This window comes from Fulmarus glacialis, unplaced genomic scaffold, assembly GCF_000690835.1.
Source record: "Fulmarus glacialis isolate BGI_N327 unplaced genomic scaffold, ASM69083v1 scaffold9471, whole genome shotgun sequence".
Classification (NCBI taxonomy): Eukaryota; Metazoa; Chordata; class Aves; order Procellariiformes; family Procellariidae; genus Fulmarus; species Fulmarus glacialis.
In genome coordinates, this window is record NW_009190960.1 from 127708 (window position 1) to 152741 (window position 25034).

The following is a 25034-nucleotide window of genomic DNA, read 5'->3' on the forward strand; positions in this document are numbered from 1 at the left end:
CAGATTTATTTTATGATGAAGGAATGACAGTATTTATAATTAGTATAATAAAAGGAAAATCTTTTGATCTTATGCTTCTTTTTACTATAAATGCACTACATTAGAGTTTTTGTTTGGATCAGGCATAAGTGGGAAGGACTGAAAGATTTACTTCAAAATCTTAATTGTGCTTTGCTTTGTGTCTTGCAACCTGAAAACTGAATCCCTTTGGATATAACTAAACTGAAAGCTATGTCTGGGGACTATACCTATTACTTTCCAAATACTAATGGGCAGTAAGTCCAAGGGTCCGGGCAAGATTCCCAAGCAGTCCAAAGCAACCCTCATCCAAACGCACATCAGGTGCGTTTTGGGACCTCAGCACCAACTATGTCTTTTTACAAGCATGTTCATGATGCCCTCCACTACTTGCTAATGTAGATATAGCCTACAGAGTTTGTGGGGGAAAAAAACATTAATTGGAACGTTTTACAGCATTGCTTTTTTTGGAGTGTGTTTCTCCCTTTCTCTCCCAGCTTTCCTTATCTGGGCAGGGGTTTCCTTCAGATTCCTAATTCAGGAAGGGTTAAGATGGATTGTGTTAGAGGAAGGTAAAATTTCAAAAATCCATTAGAGTTCTTGGAATGCTCAGCAAGCATGTGGGTATTCCCTTGATACTTCCTACTTCAATTTGTAAAATGCTGTCAAGAAGTTCCCTAGGCAAAGTTTAACAAATTCTCACAGTGTCAAAGAAGAGGTTAGCTCGTTGGTTAGTACCCCGTTAAATGATCGGAAGGAACAAGTGGCCAAATTTTACAGTGGGGAGAGATTACCAGTAGGGTGCCCCAAGACTCTGTTCTGGGATTTGTGATGGTCAACATTGTTATAAAAGTTCTGAAAAAGAATGTGAACAGTTAGTTGACTAAAGCTATGAAGGATCAAGATTTATAGAGGCTAATCAGATCTAAAACTCTCTGCAAAGAGTTGCAGCAAGATCACACAAATAATGTTTAATAGCTAAATGAAGGCAAAGGATGTTCAGAATTGATATTTGCAGAATTAATGTACGTATAGAATAAATAACCTTAAATATAGGCATGTGCACATGGCTGTACCTGAATGACTGCCACAAATAAGAGAAAGATTTGTGGAGTCATGCTGGTTAGTTCTGTGGGAACACCAGCACACTCCCTGGGTGGTGTCCATAAAGGCAAATCAAAACTAATGGCAGAGGAATGGACAAAAGAATAGAAAATATAAATTAGCCATTGCTTAAAGCTGTGGTGAATCCTGTTTGCAGCTTCCTAATCTCATCTTGAAAGGGATATAGTAGAGAGAAGAGCAATATTAGAGGAAACAAGCATAATGGTCTAAGTGCTACCTCTGGTTCTGGAAGCTAGGAAGATATACCAAGGAAGGGTCATTCAATAAAGGCCATGATTTTAGTACTCTTTGCCTACACATCCCCAGGTGCCCATCACTGGACACAAAGTGCTGAGTTAAGTGGACTTCAGGTCTGACTAAGAATGGCAATTCCTGTGTGGTTCTTTAATTTCTGATAAAGTTGTATTTTTCAAGTCCGTGAGTAGGTATCTACTTTATGACCGTAAATGTCTGGGTCCTTGGTGACATAGCATGGCTGTTCAGTAAAGTGAAAGTACAATTACTAACCAGTTGGGCAAAACAGTCTCTGATAACGGTGCTGAATTGTAGAATTGCCCTAATGCACACCAAGTCTTTGTTGGGGGTTGACTACAGAATTCAGTCTAGCAGTCATTTCTGAGTTCATACTTAACTCAGATCCTCTTCTTTAGTTGCCTAAATATAGTTGCCTTATTTTAAATGCCTGATTTTGAAAAAGATTAGCCTTAAACTTCTGCAGCTGGAAAAAAGATCAAGTTGTCTTTGAGCTGGCAGCCAGAGAACTAAACAGGACCTGACAGAGCTGTAGCAAGAGTGGGGTGGGAAGGGGTCTTGCTTCAGGAACCCCTCTAAGGAGGTCACCAGATGTCAGTAAGTATATCTAAATCCTGCCAAATGTTGCTACCACCTAGGAAGAATGGCTGTTGCATGGCTGGTAGGAAGAGGCAGAGGTCATAGCTTTGAAAGCTTGCAAGAGAATGGGGCAGTGTCAGAGGGCAGGTTGGAGGATCATACCAAGTGCCAAAATATCTCACACTGGCTCTCTGTCTGTTATTCTCGGTGAAGTTGGCAAGATTCATGCAGGTAATTTCAGTAGCAGCATGGTTTAGGCTTTTTAGGGTTCGCTGTAAGTTGATTGCTCAAGCATAATTCAGATGAATAGAAAGGCAGTTTGTGACTTCCTCTGGAGAAAATATGAAGATGTATCAATCAAAGAAATTGTATTGTAAGTTATGCTAAATCCACTGTAGGTGTTAATAAGTGTAGAATAAATAATAATCAAATGACATTCATTGTGTATATTACCGACCCAGAATTGTTGCCTCTGAAAGATGACACGCAAATTTAGCCTCTAAAGTTAGGTAAACTTTTAGCGAAGTGCAGCAAAATGTGATTTGTGCCAGCACAGTTCTGCCTTGCTGTTGAATGGGAAATACAGAATACTTTATGAGATTCTACATAGCTGGGGGAAAAATTTCTGAAGACATATCCAATGTTTTAGAGCAACTAGTTAGTAGGCCAAGATTTTTATGGTGTGTAATATTTCATAGGGCTTTCAAGGTTGGAGGAAATTTGTTTTTGAACACTGAATATTTTAAGGGCACCCTATAGCGTGGATTCTTTTTTTCTTCTTTTTTTAAACACATGTTTCACAGTCCCATCTGGAGCTGGAGGTTTTTTTCCATAACATTTGCTGTCCCAAGGCCACTCACACTGGAAAATGACTTTTTTCATGGAACATTGAGTATTGTAGTGGAAAATAACCTGTGTTTGAGGTCAGAAAAATAGATTAAACTAATTTAAAAGTTTTATAGCCACTTAGGTCTATAGTAGAAATTTTCAACATCAGAGGATTTAGATCCATTGCAAGAGTAAGATTCTAATTTTTAAGGTTTTTCTAAGACTAAGAAGGCCCAAATTCAGGAATGTGTCTTTGTTCATGAAGGACAATTACAGCCATTCTAATTTTAAGCATGTGTTTAATTGCATTCCCTAATAGGGATGGATTTAGTCCTACGCTTAAGTGCTTTCCTGATTTGGAGCCATAGGATATGATTGTTTGATTCTGCTACTAGCTGATGTCAGTGATGGATGTCCCATTTGAATCACTGGGATCTAAATGGCACTCAGGGATTCTGAATCTTTGGCAGTTTGGGTGAGTCGATACCTTTGGGCTCATCCTCAGCTGCATCTGCGTGGAGGTGGGGTATGAAGGAAACAAAGGCGGCTACAGGCTATTCTTACCTCTTCCCTTTTTTGTACTGGCTGAGGATCAAACCAGGAATTCTTCAGCTTGAAATTCATATTTTCTTGAATGTAGATAGGGAGTGGCTTCCTTCCAGGATTACAGACTGGAAGATTTACTTTTTTTCCTGAAGAGAAGGTCTAGAAAATGATTCCCAGAATGATTTGGTGTCTTCTGATGGATACAGAAAGGCAGCCATTCTGTAGAAGAAACTTATGTAGATGTGTTAAGTTTGGACAGTAAAGTGAAAGGAAAGAAACATTTTAAAACTGTCCAGGGAAGGACAAATGACAACAGTAGAAACTTCTTTGAGTCAGAAGAGGGCAGAAAATTATAGCAGTGAGGAGGAAATATTTTTAAAATTCAATGTAATTAGCTTTTAAACATCTCTGTTAATAGTCTTCTCGCTACAATTCAGTAATGGAAAAGGCTCTTGAAGACAGTGTGAATGTTATTTTTGTCCATGGAAGGTCCCTATGTAAATCAACCTTTACGTAAAGGAGAGTCAAGCACCTGCAGTAAAATTGCACCTTGTACACAGGATGAACTCCTCCATGAAGTCCTATAAATATGTCCCAAAGTTTAAGTATAATTTCAGCTCCGTTCAGTTTGTCACCTTTAAGAAAAAAAAAAAGAAAAAAACACCGTTACCTGGTGGTTTGGCTTATTTTTACTTAGTTTAGTTTCTCCTTGGATAAGAAAACAGTACTTAAAACTTTTAAAATTTTATTTACATGAATACTAAAGGATAAAGCACAACTTTTAGGACTTTACTTATTTGCCTAGAAAAAAAAGAGCTTTTCTTGCATTTTGATGGTATGCTTGAACTCTATCCTGCAGTTTCTGTGTAGGAAAATCGGTGCTTTTCACAGTGCTACTGTAAGAGTCTTGTCATGAGGAATGTTGGAATTGTACACTTTGTCTGCTTTCTCACAAGAGCTGATAGATGAGATGTAACTCAGCGTGCAGTGAGAAGGGAAGAAAAATCTTATCTCAGGAGTAGTAAATACTAAAGGAATAGTAAAGGAAATTGCTAAAGGAAAAGCATCGAAAATCTGCATGATGGAAGCTTTTTCACCTGAAATGTGTAAGTAGTGACTGCATGCTGGGGTTGTGCTATGTGCTGTGTTATGAGAAGTTTTATGCAAAGCACTGTTAAGCACAGAGACTATTAAAAAGGTAAATGCACACCTAAAACTAGGTTTTTTTAATATCCTCCAACAGTAAGAGTTTCTCCTGATAGGAATTCCAGAAATGACAGTATGCACAAGAATTCAGCGTCTCTCATGAGAGTTATGGCAGAAAAGGATTTTTCACTGGCAATATGAACATACAGATAAACTAAGCTGTCCAGAAGAGATTGAAATATACACACTGCTTTGCTGAAGAATGCAAAGAAGCTGGACTATAAGGGATGTCTTTCTCTCCTTTATTTCTTTAATCCATTTATAGGGTGTCTATCAGCAGATGGGATAGCACCACACAATAGAACTTTTTCCTGGCCAGATTCTCTACTGCATCTCTCTGGATGCACAACTCCGAAAGCTTTATATCACATTTGTGCTCACCAGTTTTGGGTTCCCCTGAAAGGCAGGGTTAGAGACCCCTGATTTCTAGCATACAGCTATGTCCTGACTGCAGAGTGTGCAGTCCTGCCCCCTCCCCTCTCCTGCCTCCTCTCCTCCCTTCATGCTATACTCCAGCCTGTAATAGGTCCCTGAACTCTTCTCTGAAAGGTATCTTCCTTTTTTCCTTAGCTCAGGGCTTAAGCAGAGGATTTGCTTTAATACTCTTGATGGCAACCTAACCAAAAGCCCATGAAAAAGGACACAGAAGGAGCTTGATTGCAAATACCAGTTGTTCTTAAGCAGGTGGTCCGGTATCTCCCAGGCTCACTCTCAGACAGTGAATTGGTTTCCGCATAATACAAGAAGGTTGGGGAAAGAAAAGGAACCATGAAATGCAAAAACTTGAAGGGACCTCAAAATGATTGTGAAGAGGCTAGCTCAGAGGGACTCAGCATACAGCTCACATAAAAATTATTAACTCTCAGACAAAAATCTTACTTCTCAGTAGTTTTAGGTAAAATACAATGCAGGAGTGTTGTGATTATCCCCACTACTATTTTCAGTTCAAACAGCTCACGTCTATGGATACATCCTGAAGTTATCTAGATAACATTAACTCTGTTTTAAAATGACAGTGTGTGATAGCCATGTATAATGCATAATAGTGTTGGTTTTTCCATTATGTATTTAACTGATTGTTTTTCATGGATTTCCTCCCTCCCCTTTATCTGTAAGTGACAGCACCCCTAAGATTGCTTGGATTCATTGTGCATTTCAGTTGGACTAGTTGCTGGACTGCCATGCAGGGCTCTGTCCGCACTTCTGCTCCTTAGACCTAGAATTTATGTTTGTGTATTCACATTATTCACTTGAGAAATGGTCCGATTTACTTGTGTGTGTGTGGTATTACTTGCTTGTTTCCCCTAAAGAGAAATGTATACAGCTCTTTGGAGAAAGAAAGAGGAATCTTTTGCTATAACTTAGATTGAGTTTAAGGTGTGTGACAGACACCCAATTTTGAACTTAAAATGAGAGGCAAAGCTATTCTACAGATTTCTTCTGCAAGCTGAACTCCAGGTTTTAAAAGGCTCTACATGTCTCTGAATGAGACACGGGTAGCAGAGTAGAGACATGGCAATTTTTCTGGGATAAACTCTAGGATACAAACCAAGTTTGGAAGAAAGAAATATTTTACTTAAGTTAAATCCCAGGAACGAGGTACATTTCTGAATGTTGTGGTGAGAGCAGAGGGAGGACTGTATCATGGGGAGATATTGGGCTGAAGTTTGATAGAGGCTCAGGTTAAAAGCTTAAATTTGAACCTTTCCAAACATTTTTGTGTTTTGTGGAATTTGACTTTAAGTCTTTTGACTTCAGTCCCATCTCAACCGTGCTGCTTCTGGCTTATTTTTGGCTCTGGTCTGCAGAATTTTGGTGCCAGTGAGGGTAGCCTGGCTGCAAACCTCTAGGCCTTAGATTAAAACAGCTCAGCATCCTCACAACACCTCCTCAGCCCGTCTGTATAGTAAGTGTATATGCCTGAATGACCATGGAAAGTACACTGTAAAGGAAAAGTATGTCTGAGAATGATACACTTTAGCCAGAAAGCTGGGGTAAAATGGAAAAAAGACCCTTAAAACAAGATCTCATCCTAATTCCAAAAGGATTTTTCAAGGTGGCATAAAGCTTCTTCTGGAAACTTGAAAAACAGCCTGGTTTTTTGGATCCTTGTGCACTCTGCAGATCTGTACTTTGTTTTATGCAGTTTTATTCAGTAAGACACAATCTCAGAGTTTAAAAGTACTGAAAAGTTGCTAAACTGTCTAGAATAAAATCTGTGATTATGCAGAAGAGTGTTTTCCTCTGCTGTCTTTCTAGACAAAATGGTGGGGGGAGCTTTTTCCTTCAGTGAAATAGCAGGTTCCAAAAAATATGTCTGGATCCTATTACAGTAAAGGGAAAACTTGAGGTGTGCATTGGAAGTGCTAAGCCAGTGATTGAAATGTTAAAGTTGTTCCTAAAGGCTATTCCACATCATGAAGACATCATCTGTAAAGTAATACTGCATAATGATCTGTGAAGAGAGGAGAGTGAATTAGCATTCAATATGGCTGAAACTTCCAAATGTCCCACATTCAGGTCAGCTTCTATAGCAGAACCGTTTTGGTAGTCTTCAGTGAGCGCTGATCAGTATATTTAGAGAAAACAGAGTTCAGGTGAAAGACAGTTTAACTGCTCTGACTTGTCTTGTGCCCTGCACCTTTGTGCACCTCTGCAGCAAGTCACTGTGCCACGTGTGTCAGACTTACCCAGTGATTTATCTGGGATGTTGGAGCTTTGAAAGAGCGCTTCTGCTGTGGCAGCTCAGCCAGAGCACAAGAAATGAAGTGTCTGATTTGCCAACTTGCAGAATATCTTTTTAAAGGCAAATGTTTCAGAAGACAGTAGAAGTCCTCCCACAGAGGTATTACTGTGCCAGTGCAAAAAATAATCTAATTAAAAATAAATGTGCAAAGTCATTCATTGATTAAAATTTAGAATGACAAGTTATCTGCAAATGCTGAGTTTCTCAGAGTTCAAGTGTTACAATAGGAATGATGATAGACCTTTGGCTTTCTATAACGTGGTAAATGAGATTGCTTAACAACTGAGCCCCTCGTTTAGTTCTTAATAGCTCTTTCTGTTCCTTTTCCTTCACACTACATTGTTAAAAGTTGTATATATGATATCTGCTACTTGGAGAAATTTTCAGGAGCTTTTTTGGCAGAAATTGGCCACATATGTTTTGTAATCTAATTGATAAATATATCCTTTTTTTTTCTTCAAGAGAAATATTTTGCCTCCATTTCTTTTTTTTTTTCTTTATTTTTAATCAGAAGTTGCATATTCATTCCTTCCTTCATCTATTCTGGGGTGCAGGTTGAATGAAAAGATGCTGTGCAGATTTTTATGTTAGTTGGTCCTGATTGGGGTTAATGGTCTCACACCTTTCAGTAGCAAGACACATGAGCACATTGCTTTTGTAGGACTGGTAGCAGTTTTTAAAGCTGTTCCATGAGCTTGCCTTACAGTGCTTAACCTTTAATCTCAGTGGGATGCTGAATTATTAATAGGGCTCACAACTGAGAGTTGTTAGTTATTACAGAAAAAGTACTTGTTTTGCTGCAATGTTGTTACTTTGGTTTACACTATGAAATGGCAAAGGAACTTAACGATTCTTGAATGTTACGGTAGCAGCTAGTGATATAAAGCCTATGGTTTATCTCTCTCAATAAATGTTTTAATTATTTGTATTTTAAAGGTATTCCCCAACCCAATGTAACATGGTTTAAGAAGAAAGACATTCTACAAATCAATTCTTTCTTGGTTTTGAATGGCTCTTTATTTCTGAGGAATGTTTCCTATGAAGATGCAGGAACATACATTTGCAGAGCAACTAATGCTCTCGGAAAAGCTGAAGCTGCATCTGTTCTCCACTTAACTGGTAAGTGCTAAATAGAATTCCTTACTGATAACAGCAGTGAGCCACTTTGATTATGAAGTTTGACCAATAAAATAGTTGGGGGGATATTTAACACTTTATTATGAACTTGGAATTTTTGACTGCATCTGACTCCTTGGAATATGTTCTCTATTTTGTGTTTCCTGTAATAGTGGATCTAGGTACAGATGGTTTGACTTCTTCAAAAGTTGTTCCACCTTCTCGCTTCCAGGCAACAAATATCAGCCCTTAAATGAGCAGACACATTAGAAAACTAAATCCACTGTCATATTACATTGTTCCCAGTGCTTTTATCTAGGGAAATGAGGCAGGCTTGAATTATTCAGAAAATCTGCAGGGAAATGCAGTGAAATGAAAGCAAAGGCTGGTTTTGGGGTTTGTTGGGGTTTTTTGTTTGTTTGTTTGTTTTTTGTTTTTTGTTTTTGTTTTTTTTTTAATTATAGAGGCCAATAAAATGTAGGGACATGGAAAACAAAAAATTCTGAAGATGAACTGCTAACTCTCAGAAGAGAAAATGTAAAGAAAAACTCCATTTAAATGACTATTGTAAGCAGATTAATAATGTAATACTGTATAATACAATCATGCCTTGCAAATAGCTCCAGTAAATGGATCATTCAGCTCTAGAGATTAACTTTCTCACCATTTTGCTCTATGAAGTACAACACAGTCATACATGGCCAATCCCGCTACAAAGCTTTCTTTCTTAGGCACACGTGTAGCGCAGGTTATAGATGTTTGGATCTGTCGGTCAAGGAAGACGTACCAAAGACATAACAGGAGTCTCTGTGTGAGGATGAGTGTAGACTGAAGCTCCCTTCTTGGTTTCAGTTTTCTTGGACTACATCAAAACTTCAGATGTTCGAGAGAGGAATATTATTATAATGACGTGACTGGGAAGATTGTTCACCAAAGTCTGAACTTCATTTCTATTCCCGGTCACATGACATTAGTTTAAATAAATCTTGAGTGGATAGGAGAGGGCCAAATTCTGCAATTTTTTGGCTGTGCAAAACTGCAATGAAATGGGAGGACTTCTGGTGTCAGGATTTGCAGATTGCACTGACTCAGTGTTGTCTAAAGCAACATCATGTCAGCCTTTTGGACTTTGCTACAGCAATTACTGCCTGACCTGGGACAGTCGAGCAGTAGAGCAAAATCTGTGCAGCCTTTCTAATAAAAGTTCCTAAGGACTGACAAGGCAATTAGCCTTTTGCCTGTACGGAACTGGCCTCACTGTGGTTCTGTGGAGACTTTTTTGTCCCAGTGTTTACACAGACAAGCAGTAGGCTTTGTACAGACATTGCACACTGAGGAAACATGCTGAACCAATGTAAAATGACCCATGGAAGTTAGAATATAACAAAAGATTTAAACTGTTCTGGAGGGAGAATCATAGATATTACGCACGTTCATTAAAACAGAAATGTTGACTAAGTGGCAAGAACTGTGTATTACTGACAGATTGCCCACATTTTTGGCAGTTATTCTGTCTGGCATGTGATAAAAAAGAGGAGTTGCTATAGTGATAGGCATATGATTCTGCATACATTATGCTATCTCTATGCATAATGAGATTTTAAGAGATTTTCTTCTTTTTTTCTGTTATAGCACTTTGTCATAATTCTATCTAATGGAACAGAGGAATTGGCCTGATTCCACTGAGAGAATTATTTTTCTTAAAATTTCTGTATGTGAATGACTGGTAATGAAATAATAAATAACGTTGTCATGAGAAACAGTAAATACATCATACATCCTGTAAATCTTGTTTTTACACTAAGTGTTACAGGCTTATTTTTCTAATAAATAAAATTCAATACATTTGATTAATTTAGAAACTTGCATAAACGTTATAAATAATTTCTGTGTTTCCCTGTTTACGTATCTGAAGTATATTTGTTAGACAGCAATTTAACTGCATAAATGAAGTTGACCCTAAAAATTTCCAAAGCACTATTATCCTTCTGCTTCATAACTAGCATGTTGGATATTTTGATACCTTTTTTTTTTAGCATCTTGATTTAATTCTTGCTAAGAAGAAATCTTACACATTGTGTTACAGAACAAAGATATATAGAGAATAACACTCTATTATCAAACGGAAGCAGAAGAAAGCGTGTCCTAATGGCATCTGGAATTGGTACAAATATCAGCGTGGTACCTGGAGATCCACTGAGAATAGGTATGTTGTTTTTTCTGCTTTGTCATTTAAATTATATTATTTATTCATTTCATGAAAATGGAGAGGGCCCCATGGAGAAAGTGAGCGTAATTGCTAAGAGTCTGGGTTTGGTGACCTTCTGGATTTAATAACCGTATCTCACTTTCTGTTATCAGGGAGGGAGCCTCAGAGTGAGACACACAATTATTTTTTGACTCAGCTTTTCAAAAAATGTTTTAAAATGCGGACCCTTTAGGCATTGTCTAGGTGACTCACCATGAGACAGAAGCTGCGTAATTTCTCTTTGAGTTTCACTTGAAAACGATGGGAGGGGATTCAGCTGAGCTCTAGAACTCTTCTGTTTATTTTTCTGTCTAAATGAATACTTCTGTTTCCATCCCTCCTTGTGCCTGTGGAGTGAAAATGCAGCAATTTCATTTAATGTGTTTATGACTCCTTTCCAACACAGACAGAAACTCTTTCAGTACAAATGTATTTGCATATTGTAGTCTGGGATGAAATCTTCATTCCATTTAAATAATTGTTCCCCCCATGCCCTTCATTCATACAGAAGGTAAGTTCTTACTGAAAGGGAAAATGTAAAGAACTATGGTAAGTATATATCAACTTACATGGCTGATAACCCTCAAGGCACAGTCAGGTTTTGGGCCATAGCTTGGACTTCAGTGAATTTATGCATACTCTTGTTTTTATTTAGACTGGTAAGGTCTTTTAGGTAGGATCACACAATCATACATACTTATTTGCAAACATTTCAATGTGTTTAGAAAAACCTGCTAAAATGTTGTTGATTTTTAGGTTGCCCGGTGCTGCCCAGCTACAGAAATACAGTTCACTGGCTTTTTGGAGATAGTCCAATTGAGGAAGTTAAGACCTTGGAATACCGAACCCTGGTTGGGGGTCGTATCCTAGAGGTGAACACCAACTCTGGTCAATTTGCTGGACAATTCCAATGTTGGACTTCAGCTAGTGCAAAACCAATGTCAGTTTGGGTAAATGTCAAGAAGGAAGGTTTGTTGAAAATTATATGACAAATTCTTAAATTTTAAAATATTTTCTTTCACTCTGTAAAGACTTTCCTGAAACCTAACCTGCTTTTATACATAGAAAGTAATTCATAAATACATGTTTAACTTCACATATGTGAATAGTCCCATTTAAGTCAATAGACAATGTCCATACTCAGAGTTGGATCTGGAAATTAATGTGTATCCAAATATCATGTGGGGGGTTTCATTTCTTACCTGTGTAGCTGAGAAGCTGAGAGAATGTTGCCTGATTCAGTGTCTTGCTGCTTAAACAGTTTTAAATCAGACAGGTTTTCTCAACTTCCCCTTCAGCAAATCATACAAATTGCTGCCATGATAGCCTACCAAACTGAAACAAAACTGACTTTTAGGTAATCTTTGGAAATATCTTAATTATAATCAAAATAATTTTAATATAATTGTCATATTCCAGTGTCATTACAATGATGTGGTAACCATCTTGTTGTAGTCACCCTTAAACATATCAATGTACTATGGCACACTCATCAATTTCAGTGTTAAGTTTTCAAGAACGTTTTGTAATGTCCTCCAATGTAATGTGCTTGCACAAAACTACGTTTCCATTAGTAGGCTATAAAATGTGCATCTGAGGATTATAGATGAATTTGAGAAGAATCTTACATATGCACCAGTAGGACAATAGGCTGCATCTGCAAATATTTTATACAGTTTGTAAATACGTAAAGTGCTTTAGAAATGAATTACATTATAAAAGAGAGTTAGGAATTTAGATCCTACTAAGAGTCCAAAGCACCAAACTCCATTTGACAGTTTAAAAAAAAACACTCTGTAACCAGTCAATACCCAGGGAATGCAAATCAGGTTTAAAAACAAGTATCTGTTGAAATAGCAAATTTTCTTACGTGATTTATCTATTATCCTATCAATATGATTTGGCTTACTGTTTCTGTGCAAAGGACTTAAGCTGTAAGATCAGATCTTGCAAATCTCCCACGCTGTGTATAAGTGTACTCTCAGTGATTGCCAGTGGATTACTTTTATGATCGACAATGGTTCTGTATGTGTGGGGTTGCGAAGTCAGTTACATTTACAAAGTAATTTTACTGAAACCTATCTATCATCAAAATGTTCGTTTTTTAAATCAAAAGTAAATCAAAATATTTATGAACTGAATCAGAAAATATCCTGATAGACTTTATCAAAAAATGAATCCAGGCCTCGGTCCTAACATAGATCTCATTAAAATTAGAATTTCTCAACAGGTCTAGCCCAGTATTGAACTATCAACCTGTAGTCTTTAGCTGGACTGCCTTTTGGTTGCCCAATACCCTTTCCAGTGACGCTGGTCAGTATTTTGGGGAGATTCCATTTTCCAGTCGTGAGCATTAACTCTGATTGTTGCTTAAGTAAATGTTTCATCACTGAAATACCCATGCATTTGTAAGATTGCAAAATCTCCTTTGGTGGTTTTTGCACAGTAGGCATATTGAGGGCGCTTCTGAGCAGTATCATCCTAGTTAAACAAACAATACAGTCTCTCCATCATAGTTGCAGTCAGTAAATTTAACTACTTCTACTTTGAAAAAGGCCCTTTTGTATTATTTTAAGAAACCCAGAAGTAATAAGGAAACATTGAAAAACAATAAGTTAAAGAATTCATTATGTGCTGGAAGAGTGAGCCTGTGGACACAGCTGGTAGCTATCAATTATTCTTAGTTATTACAGAAAAATCTGACTCCTTCTGTGATCACATAAAAATCTGTCAACATTGCATAGTACTTCATCTTTTACCAAGCGTCAAAAAAAAAATTGTGGGGAAAGGGGTAAGTGTGGAATTGTGACTAAATACAAAGGTAGTAATTGTTAGAGGTGATTGGTTTTTTTTATATAAAACGCTCTTTAAAACAAAATTCCTTTTTCATCTTGCCAGATGCCTCGGTGGCAGATTATTTATGCATTAAATACTTTTCTATAGTTTAGTACAGGATTCTCTTAAATCCTGAAATTATGTGAAGTGTCTGGAGTGAGATGAGTTTTCTTCAGAATATATCTGCTGTAGAACAGCGGGAAACCTAGAGAGCCTGATTTACAGTTTCCTCTTTTTAATGCTCATTGTATAAAAATGTTATGAAAGTTTTAAAAGAAGTTCATCAGTTCCTACTGTGAGCCAGGTTCTGCCCTTCATGTGCACACATGCTGATCCCATTTGCCTTCTAGAGAACTTCATGCTCATATGTAAGGGCTGAACTTGAGTAGGACTAAATTCTACTTTGGCTTATGGTCCCTTTTCACAATGCTGAAATATTTGCTTTTCTATAGAGCATGCAGTATCTATCTAGCTTACATAATATGCTGCTAAAACAATTAAAATGTGACACAGTTATAACGTATAGTGCCTCTCTCACACTACTTTCAATTGCATTTCTTAGGTTATAAATGGGAATACGCTGAGTGGAGTACTTGCTCTGCTAGCTGTGGGAATTCAGGAACCCGCTCCAGAAGACTACAGTGCATGAATGCAGAGAAACAGAAAGTAAATGAATCATTATGCAGAGAGCTGCAAAAGCCAGTGATTATTTATCAGTCATGCAACACAGATGACTGCCCTTCTGGGTAAACTCCTTTCTACTCCATTTCCATGAGCTCTATGTGTATTAAAATCACTCACAGCCTCCTGAAATTGTTTCTGTGTTTATACTCTGAGTCTGAAATGTGGGTTTTATTTCATCATGAACCCTAAAGCATGAGAGATGTGAAAATGGATCACAAGCAAGTATGGGAATGCTTGATTCAGCTGAATAAATGAGATCTGTGCAAGTCTCCATGCTGCTACAGCAAGTCTTGCTGCTACCACACTAACACCTTGAAAGCTAAGCTGGAGGTGTTGCTAAGCTGGAGGTGTCTCTGAGACACCGATGTGCTAATTTTGTGGAATCTGTGCCAACGCCCTGAGAGAAAATTCGTTGTGTTTAGAGCAGCCAGGATACTCATGAGTGGAATCTGTGTTCACCTCCTCTCCTTCCATGCCAGCAGAGCTCTGAGTAGGATGTTTACTGTGGAATGCCTCATTTGCCTCTAATCCCCTTCACCGCAGTGTCATGCTCCTTGCATGTCCTTCCCTGCCAATTTTCTCGCTGGATCAACTGGGGTACCTTGTGATCTTGGGGCAGAAAATCTTTATATCGGAGGCAAGTATACCGCAACATCTGATTCCAAAAGCCAAAACCTTACCTCTAGACTTCTTGAGTTGCACTGAGCATTCCAGCTCAACAAGGCGTTGCTCTAGGTTTTTAGCAGGAAATCCCACAGGAGTCCTCAAAACAAGTGCTTTCCATTGCTTAAAAGAATTGGCCATCACTGTCAGCAATGTAAAAATCCATAAGGGATGAAAAGTCATGCACACATTTTGGAGTTGTCCCTCACTGAGAAATGTTTGGAGAGAAGTGTTAAGACCTTAGCTGACATTGTGGGAGTGCATCTTGCCAGTATGTTCTAAACTCTGTTCTAAATTCAGAAAACATAGCAACAGATAAATATCAGGAGAAATTTGTTTATATTTCATTATTAGCAGCCAAAAAAACCAGATCATCTTGAATTGTGAGTCTGAACTGCAGCCAGCCCATAACAAGCAAACTTTTTGCCAGTGGAAAAATACTGAAATAGAACTAATAGTTTGAAACACACAGACTCAGTTGCAGGTTTCCCTGTTAAAATCCAGCCATTCAGAGCAGATGACAGAGAGTTAGGAGAATACTAGAGGGCTCGGTGCTCCCCTGAGTAAGGTCATGCCTTTTCAGTGGACTGCAGTGCATGACTTAACAATCTGATTATCACTGGACCCAGAGTATTCACCACAAAAAACAATCAGTTACTTCATATGGCTCTTACTGAAATGCTCAATTCTCTCTTATTGAAATGCTTACATTTATTTTGCTTTTAATTTGGCTTTATGAATTTGCCAGTGGAAGGGAATTATGTGTATACTTAGCATAATTAACTCTACCTTGAATTATACATGTGTGCTAATGTACAAATTGTTTTTCTTTTATGAAGTATTCCATGCTTCCTATATAGGAAGTGTATCCCAGATGCCTGGAAAATAGCCCTGTGTCCAGTTCCTAGTGCCTCCATCCAACCTCTCCCCCTTCCCTGCGATTGCTGACCTGGGAGGGATGCAAAAAATGTCCAGACTTCCCTTTCCGTTTCTCTACTTACTGATTTCTGCATGATCTTCTCATCCCAAGGCAACTCTTTAGAAAGTATCCATAGAAATAAAGGCTTTAGATGTACGGTCAGTGACATGGGCCATTATTATTCAAAGTGTTTTGCATGTGTTTAATCACTTCTCTCCAGCACAGCATAGAAGTACAGTTAAGCAAATATAAGGGTTTAAGCATGTACTTAACTTGTGCTTTAAGTGTTTGCCAAATTTGGGCCTTGCTGACTTGCTGTGCATGCGCTGCACCAAATGTTTGCAAAAGTACTTGAGCTCTAAAAGGGAGAAAAAGACAAGGGTCCAGACTGTAAAAGATTAATCTTCCTTGAATAACTGTTATATATAAACTGTTTGACTGTAAGAAAATGAAATAATTGCTAAAGAGAATAGAATATTTTTCCTGTTATCACAGTGCTACAGCTAAAGTTGCGTTCTGTATTTTATGAAAAGATCAAGTCAAATTGTATTACCTGCTGCTTCCTCAGTATTGTTCCTAGCTGCCAAGACTGCCTAAATCTTTGCAACTTCTAAATAACATGTTCTGCTTGAGCCATTATCTAGCAAGATCTTGATGTAATAAATTGAGTTATGACACCCGTCACCTTAATAGTTAGTAAATCAGTACTGTTCATTTTATACGTTATGGAAAAGTACGCTGTCCTTCCTTCAGAAATGCTGAATCCAGCAGGGTCTATAGGGTGTGCCTAGTGTAACCTTTTGGGTAACAAGCAGTGTAACTTCTGTTAGCATATGTTGAGCCACAGTTATCTTAGAAGTCATCAGTTAACAAAATTTATAAGATCTTGCTTAACAACTGAAAAAGCTGATTCTACCTTTTCTCACATCTGAAATTGGCAATGACAGGTTCTTTTGATTTTTATGTGCAAACAGATCACTGCAAACCACCAGCAATGCTTTCATAGATGCTATAAATCTGTCTCTGCATCCTGTAGGTGGGTAACTAGTCCATGGTCTGAGTGCTCTGCATCTTGTGGCAATGGATTTCGCTATCGACAAATAACTTGTCAACAAGTAAAAGCCCACGGCAGTGTGCTGACACTGCTACCAGATGCTTGTATACACAGAGATCGTCCTGTGGGAAGGAAACCCTGTATAGGTCGTTTGTGTACAGTGGGGACAATACAGACAAAAGGACAGGTAAGTTACAGAGTTTGTCTGGAAACTCCTTATCTTATAAAAGTGTCATCATACCATTGGCTGAACATCTATTCTCTTGCACAAAGGAAGAGCTATGTGGCACTAGTTGTAATTACGTTTCAGACCAATGAATTACAAATCCTGTTTTTTTTTTTCATTTTGTGATGTCTGAGCTACTTTTATTTGTCGAAGACGTGATCTGAAACCTGAGTATTAGTTTCAGCATGCTTTATAAGCTAACCCTTTACTATGTATTCCATTTTTTAAGCTAGTATATTGCTTTTGTCTTATAAGAATACAGTTTGCATAGCTGTACTTGTGAAGTCCCCAAATAAAAATATATGAATGTGCTTCGAAAGCAGTTGCAACAATATTTTAAACACACTCTGCTTTCTTACGTTTTCTATGTTTCTTCATTTGTGCAGTAAAGTTGTGTTCATTTTGATATGATTTTTATAATTATTAACACAGTATTTACTATTCAATGAGCAAAGTAATGAATTAAGAGAATTTACTGTTGCCGCATTTCTGATATAGGTATTAGCAAGGCAAGTTTGTAATTGTAAGAGCTGCAGAAAGAATGTTGTAGCACTAGAGATGTGAAATGATGAAGCACAGACAATGGATTTAGCTTTATGAATAGGTATGAAAGTCAGTATCTTGGCAAAATTGCACCCAGAGAATCCAAAATATCTAGGCTTTATCCAAACTGAGGTGTGATACGGTTGAAGAAGGAGAAACACAGGTCAAGAATTATGACTGGGTTGTGTAACTGGGTAACTGCCTAGAAGGCAATTCTGCTGTTATTAACTTGGTTATTTCTTTTTCTTTCCCTTCACCCTTTTCTCTCACTTTTTAGTGTTCTGGTCGCTGTGTAGGCCGCCCTGTAGGTTTACAGCATCGTCACTTTATATGTCAACTTCGTAATGGATCTTTGGTGCCAAACACTTCTTGCGATGAAAGAAAGAGGTATACAGTTTGAAGCAGTACAAGTTAGGTTCTTTAGATGATCAAAGTAAAGATACAGGATTGTCAATGCAGTATAAATATGCAAATTCTTATCTATCAAACACAAGGAAAGGAGGTAGTGACAGTCATCCCTTTATATACACTGGATGAATTCAGGAACCCAAGGAGAGTAATGGATTTGATCAGTGTCCACTGTGCTAATGGCAAAGCTAGAAATAGAGTGAGAGAATCTTGATTCCCAAAAAGAAAGTAGAAATTGGAGTGATCTGCCATAACTTTTTTTATTACTGCTGAACTAGGTCTCTCCTGATACTACTTTTTATTCTGGTCTACTGCTGCCCAAATTTTATAAAATAAGAGTTTTCCTCGACCTTATTTTGTGGACCATGTAAATTGCTTTACTAGTTTATGATTACTAAAATAAGGTGTACTTCCCTGTATAAATAGATCTCATTCTGCCTCTTAGTATGTACTCTTGAGGTATGTATCAGGTATGTAAAAATTGCATGTTGAGTAGGTGTGATTTTTTACTTCAAGGTACACATTCTTTGTAAGAACTCTGTTAATTTGTTTTACTGTCTTTAAACAACTCCTTTCAATACAAAAAGTACAAGCTATACACCTCCACAGAATCTTAATCAGCAGATTCGCTTGGGGCTATGCTATAGCACATGGCTGGATGGCAGTCTCTGTGAAACACCGTAATCTCAAAAAGGCTGAATTAAAGACAAATAAAACTGAACATGAGGGCCTGGGGGCACAAAACTTTGTTCCAGACTAAATGTGTAGGTAGGTCAATGAAGAGCACGGAATAAATGGGTAACAAGTACATACATGGGAATTGTTACCATGTTTCTCCATTACTGAACCCAGCTCTTCATATTTCTTGCTACAGAAGTGCTTCTAAATTGTGAGCATTTTAAAGCATTTTTGCTGCACACACAATGAAACTTTGGCTTCATTGAAGTACACGGTGAAACTTCCATTTACTACTAAGAGCCAGGATTTCACTTTGGCAGCTTCAAATGTTCGAGGAGGTTCAGTGTCAGCACAGAAATATTACTTGTGTTCAGGAGAGAGGTTATGCATGAAGCACTGACAGCATCCACTATGCAACATTTCAGGGTCAGTTAAGTTTTCCCAAAGGTAAAACATTTTTCCTATTCCAGGATTAAGGAATTGGTTTAAAGAAACAGGACCTTGTCTTTTGTTTCCTCATGAGTGAGGCATGATGAATGGGCACAAAATGAAATACAGGAAATTCAATTTAAATATAAGAAAAAACTTTTTTTACTGTGAGGGTTCTCAAACACTGGAACACGTTACCCCGAAAAGTTGTGGAGTCTCCATCCTTGGGGATATTCAAAACACAGAGATGGTCTTGAGCAATCTGGTCTGGTTTACTGTGCTATGAGAAGGGGGCGTGGACTAATCAGTCTCCAGAAGTCCCTTCCAACATTGGTTCTATCATTCTGTGAATAAGACTTTAGCACAAAAGTAAATGTTTAACTGCCATTTATTTTCCTCTACAGATCTCCTGTCAGAAGAAACTGTTCTTCAGAGGCATGTGACGTCTATTGGCGGACAGGCCCTTGGAGGCCTTGCAGTGTGGACTGTGGGAGTGGATTTCAGTCAAGACGAGTGTACTGTGTACACAGAAAGAATAACAAACCTGTGGCTGATCAGTATTGCGGATGGAGGAAGAGACCAGTGACCTGGCAACACTGCAATGTCACATCCTGTGGCAGTATGTAAATGTTTATTTATATATGAGCATAGTAATGGTTTGTAGCAGTTATATTAGAAAGTGACTCATGGTTGTATGCTAATGATTCTACAAGCATTTGATTGTACATCAAAGGTAAAACTATCCTCTCCAAGGAACACTTCATAATCCTGGGGTTATTTTTCTCTGAGTAGGCCAGTTTGATATTAAAGCCTCAAAAGCACTTTTAGAAACAGGATATTTAGGAAGTTGTTTTATGCAAACTTCCCTACATGACTGTGCCAGTTGTGACTCATAAGTCTCTGAGCAAGCTGTTAATTCCTGAACGATGGGGTAGTTTTCTGAAACAGACAATAGGTAAATGAATGCAGTGAGATCAGATCTCTTATTTGTGACCTAATTTAGCTTTGAATGCACTATTGCCAGAAATGCGAAGTAAAATAATTACAAAGCTACCAGGAATCCATCAGTTGTTTACAATTATAATGGTAAGTTCTACTATTTGTCTTTTGTCCATTATAAAGCCTTTTAATGTTGAAATATATTTTTCAGAAGGCGAATGCAAGGATACAACTCGCTACTGTACATTTGTAAAGCAACTAAAGTTATGCTTGATAGACATCTACAAACAAAGATGTTGTCAATCATGTCAAGAAATGTAAATCTTCTATGGAAAGTTCACGATGCTGCAGTGAAGAGATGAGAAGAGAGGTTCATTAAACTAGCCTGCTTAAAGTATATACTTGTAAATAAGACATTAGTCATAACAGTTAAATGGAAATATGGGGCTAATGAAAAAACAGTATTGCAGATTGATATGCTGGACAGGGTATTTTTTCTGGGAACTTTTGTTATCCACTCTTTGCAATGGAAATTTTAATATTTTAAACATTTTTGTGTCTGGATTAGGAAGATAATATCATGGCATATCATCTGTAAAATTTACAGGCCATCATGATATAAATTTATCAGGGGAAAAAGCATTACCTAAAAGCACTAGGTAGTGCTTACTGTCCTTAATATACGAGAAAAACAAAGTCATAAAATTCTTTGACGAATTTTGGAATGCAGCAACTATTGACCCCAAGGTTTTGTTTTTATTGTTTTATCAAATTTAACACAATTTTTAAATTTATAGAAGCTGTGGCTTGTAGCAGTAAAATTTTTGGCAGCAACTTGATTTTCATAAACAGCTTGAGCTTAAGGGTCAATCTCACAGGATGCGCTTTACTGACATTAGCTGCCGGATACACAGAAGTACATTTCATTTTTCGTGCTTGTATTTATGTATATGCAGTAAAAGACATTGTAGATGCTAGTACAATGTTCAAAACAGCAATAGATCTGTTTTGAATAAATGAGGTGTCATTTTCCATTGTTTCTATTCTGCTCCACTCACTGAAGTACAATCGAAGTTCTGGCATGATTAGACTTTTCTACTGATTTTAAATTAGACGCAAGGCTTCCTTGTCAGAGCTGTGAATGAAACATTTGTGAGCACTTTTCTCTTGTGCATCAAGTCAAACGGGGAGCCAATAACTGGCCAGACATGGCTGTCAGATTTTCTGTCTTGAATAAATATTTTTTTCCCCCGTTAATGGGGAAAAATGTCCAAGGAGGAATTATTAATTATGAAGATAGACAAGTGCAAGAAATCTATTTTGAGCAGTTTTCCATCAAGATGACTTTTCATCATGACCATTAACCATTTGAGTCTTTTGCAAGTTGCTAAATTCTGATTATGATATTCCCGAGTAAATAATTTTCCATATTGCAGATTATGCCTCATTAGGGCTATAAGCAGAGAGAACCCCATAGGAGGCAGCAGACAGATGTTTTTTTTCTTTTGTAGTTTCCAAACTACTGCACATGTTGGAGGCCTGAATGCTTGTATTGACTTGGATCCTGTGTTACATTACTGAAGTACATTACATGCTAATTAGTGGGTATGCTGTAACATGCAAGGTTTGCATCACTGAAAATTAGATTAGCACTACTGTATAGAAAATGTTTAATGTGGACTATTGTGTCCAAGGCTGACTGCAAGGAGAGGATATTCCTGATCATTACCTTTTTAATCAGCAATGGGTCTTGATTGTTTAAGCAGTTTTTTAAATTAAAAGAAAACATTTGTAAGATACTTTTGTAGATATTTATTGTCTGATTTAAAAGTGCAATATTTTGTTTTGTACAGTGTTTAATAAAGATTTTTGGACATATATTTTTTCTTATTACCAAAATTTCTTATTCATGTTTTTCCTTTATATTTAAAGTTTTCAAATGTTAACACATAACATTTTTTTGTTGCTTTAATTTTGTCTTTGGTTAAGTATGCATGTTATACAGAAGCAGTGCTGTAAATGTTTGTTATTGCAATTGGCATGACATCCCTCTGTAGATTATTTTATTGCTTTTCCAGTAACTGAAGACGTCTAATATTTAGCTTTCCTGAATGTAGTTTTGATATTTCTGAAATAAACTCTAGTTTGATTATTCAACACTCTGATTACCCAGAGATTGTTTATTACCGTGATTTTTGTGGTAGCTATGCTTTCATTCCAAGTGTTATTTTATCAACCTACTATGTCCATAATTCTGGGATTTTTTTCAAAGCTAAGATTAGTTCTTATTTTTGACAGCTTATCAGACAGATTCTCAGCTTTGTTACAGTCTGCTTTGCACTGCTATTAAGAGGCAACATAGATGTAACTTGACTGAAAAAGTGGAGAAGAGAATTTGCCCAAATCCAAATAAGTCAGCTCTGACTTCACTGAAATCTAGAATCAGGATTCTGTAAAAAGGTGGAATAAAGTTACATTTCTTTGCCAGGCCTTTATGTACTGCACCAAGCAGAGTTCATTTAGATCCAACAGAACAGCTCTATGTTTTATATTTAGTGGGTGATGGGAATAGCTATGTGAAAAAAACTTGTTTCAGAATATCCAATATGTGTAATAGTCTTTAGAAAGAAGAGTCTCATAAATAATATGAGCAAGAAAAGCCTTAAAAAAAATTATTAAATTGAAAATACATGTCTAGCAATGAAATGGTGATGTTTCAGAGTTACCCTAGATGGTAACATTGGCAAAGGTGCATGGTCTATTTAATTTTCCTTTTGTGTCACCAATGCATTCTTTCTGTGCAGTCTTTAAAAAAAAAAAAAAAAAGATTCTGTACAGCAGTTCTGTGGAGCATGTTGTATAGCATAGTGCACGAAAAGCACTTTTAGAATAGCAATTGAATCCAGAAGTAACTCTTCCGCTTTTACGTCTTGGTTTAGCATGACATCATAAAATGCTTTTTTAACAGCTGTTATTTTGAGAAATATTAGTTTTCCAGCCTGCTGTTCATTATGTCTGCATTTCAATAATACATTGCTTATGAAAAAGTTGACCTCAAGTATTGAATACTGTCTGAAGGTTTATGATATCATTTGATGCTTTTCCTGGAAGCACAATCAGTAGGGTGTGCTTCTTTCAACTGTAATGTAATAAAGGCTTCTCTCTTTCACTGTTAAACTTAGGGGAAAACATTAAGGGCAAAATGAAAGGGAATATGCCCCCTCCACCCTAAAAAAGTTTTCAAACACATCTGCAGAGGAACTGTTAAATGTACCTGAATATGTCCTGCACTTCCTCTCAAAAATTTTTGTACTGTGCTGGTAGGTGGCAGCAAATGATTTTCCATAACTTAACAGGGGGGAAAAAGTGACTTAAGGACTAAAAAAACAGCTGTGAAAATTACAAAAAGCATCTGGGCTCACTCACAGACCCAGAGGAGGAGCCATTTTCAGCAGAATACGCAGGCACACGTAACTTCATGGATTCAGATTGCATTTGTCAATGAGTTTTCTTCCTCCCTAGAAAAGACAGCTGGAGGATATTAGGAGCTTCTGTAAACTTCTCATGAGGTACCAAGATTGTGTATAGGATATGGACTTGGCTAGGTGCAACTGTGCGAAGTTCTGACTTTGTTTCCTCAGTTGTGGCCAGAGAGTGACTCAAGTTTCATAATGAAAAGGGTATTTGTAGTTTTGTTTTCTTCTGTGGTACAGAAGGATGACAATGAATTAGACTTTTCCCTGTCCTGCTTTTAGGATATCACAGCTTTATGTTGCGCTTGCTCATGCCCAATCCAAACCATGTCTTTACCAGCTGGGGACGTGAATAATCTTCAGAAAGAAAAGTTTAATTGAATTGTTGTTTCATTAATAGCGTAAGTCATATTACAAAAAACACGGTACAAAGACAAAATTACCTAAAAGTAACTGATGCTGTAATGATGTCTGGAGCTCTCTCATGCAATGCTTTTATGCATAGCTAATATACTCAGTTCAGCTTTGTTCCTTGCATATGATCCAGTTCCTGCTTTCAACATGTTTCCATCATTGATCTTAGTCCTTTTATTGGTGATTTAGTTTATGAAGTATGAGCATGTAATTCTTCAGAACCCAAATGACTGCCCGATACCAATGTATACAAGATATGCAATAGTGAAAAAAATCATACTGCAGCAGTGTGATAAAACATAATACTGTAATACTGTTAATCATGAAACTATTTATTGGAATTTGCTTAAATAATAGGACTGAAATCAGTTCATCTAGATTTCCCCAAATCAGGTAAAGATACGTAGATAAAATACTAAATATCTCATACAGAGCATAATCATTGTATGTACAATTTCTATAAAAATTTTGTTTTCTGTGTATTTGTAACAAGTAATTCTTTGAAGAGCAGACAGACTGAAGCCAGGCTGCCTACAGATTTCTGCATTTCGGTTGATACTTCTTTTTTTAACTGAGTTTACACTATTTTCTGTTATTTCTACATACACCTTCATAGTTTTCTGCCATTTTCCCCTTCAGACTGCCTCTGCAGTGAACTTTGGCAGTGATAACAGACTGTTTAGCTTTAAAAATCAGATAGCAGGATCAAAAACTGTGGTGGATGGATTGAACCTGATTCTCTCTGCTTCCTCAGTATCTACTGTAGAAACTCGAAAACAATAATCTGTGAAATCTCTTTGTGAAATTTGATTGAATTTGCATACTGGGTTTAAAAATTACTCAGGTGGGGAGGACACACTTAGTGTGTCTAAAACTTTGCATCTGCTTTGTTTCCTTTGGAAGTAAGGCTGAAAAAGCACTATCACAGAAATTAGGAAACAGTCTAATGACCTGCTTTTTATCTAAGTAATTTCAAGTATGTGTCCAGAAAAAGATCAAGGTTACTTCTTGTTAATTGCTATCAGAAATTACAGTGTGACCTTTATACTCTCCTCAGAACTGAATGAAGGAAAAGTAATGATGACTAAAGCTAAAACCAGGTTTT

The 25034-nt window shown here is 37.2% G+C and overlaps 1 protein-coding gene across 1 annotated transcript in view; it reads left to right on the forward strand.

The window, feature by feature from the left end:
• The window catches only part of ADAMTSL3 (ADAMTS-like 3), a gene marked incomplete at its 5' end in the record, with an annotated part of 101239 nt that extends 80876 nt beyond the window's left edge, over positions 1-20363 (forward strand). Inside the window, 8 exons of the mRNA XM_009586508.1 lie at positions 8237-8419; positions 10503-10622; positions 11421-11633; positions 14062-14245; positions 16802-17006; positions 17866-17975; positions 19508-19722; positions 20254-20363. Of these exons, the coding sequence (XP_009584803.1) occupies positions 8237-8419; positions 10503-10622; positions 11421-11633; positions 14062-14245; positions 16802-17006; positions 17866-17975; positions 19508-19722; positions 20254-20363 (1340 nt within the window). The remainder of the gene's footprint in view (positions 1-8236; positions 8420-10502; positions 10623-11420; positions 11634-14061; positions 14246-16801; positions 17007-17865; positions 17976-19507; positions 19723-20253) is intronic.
• Positions 20364-25034: the final 4671 nt, after the last annotated feature.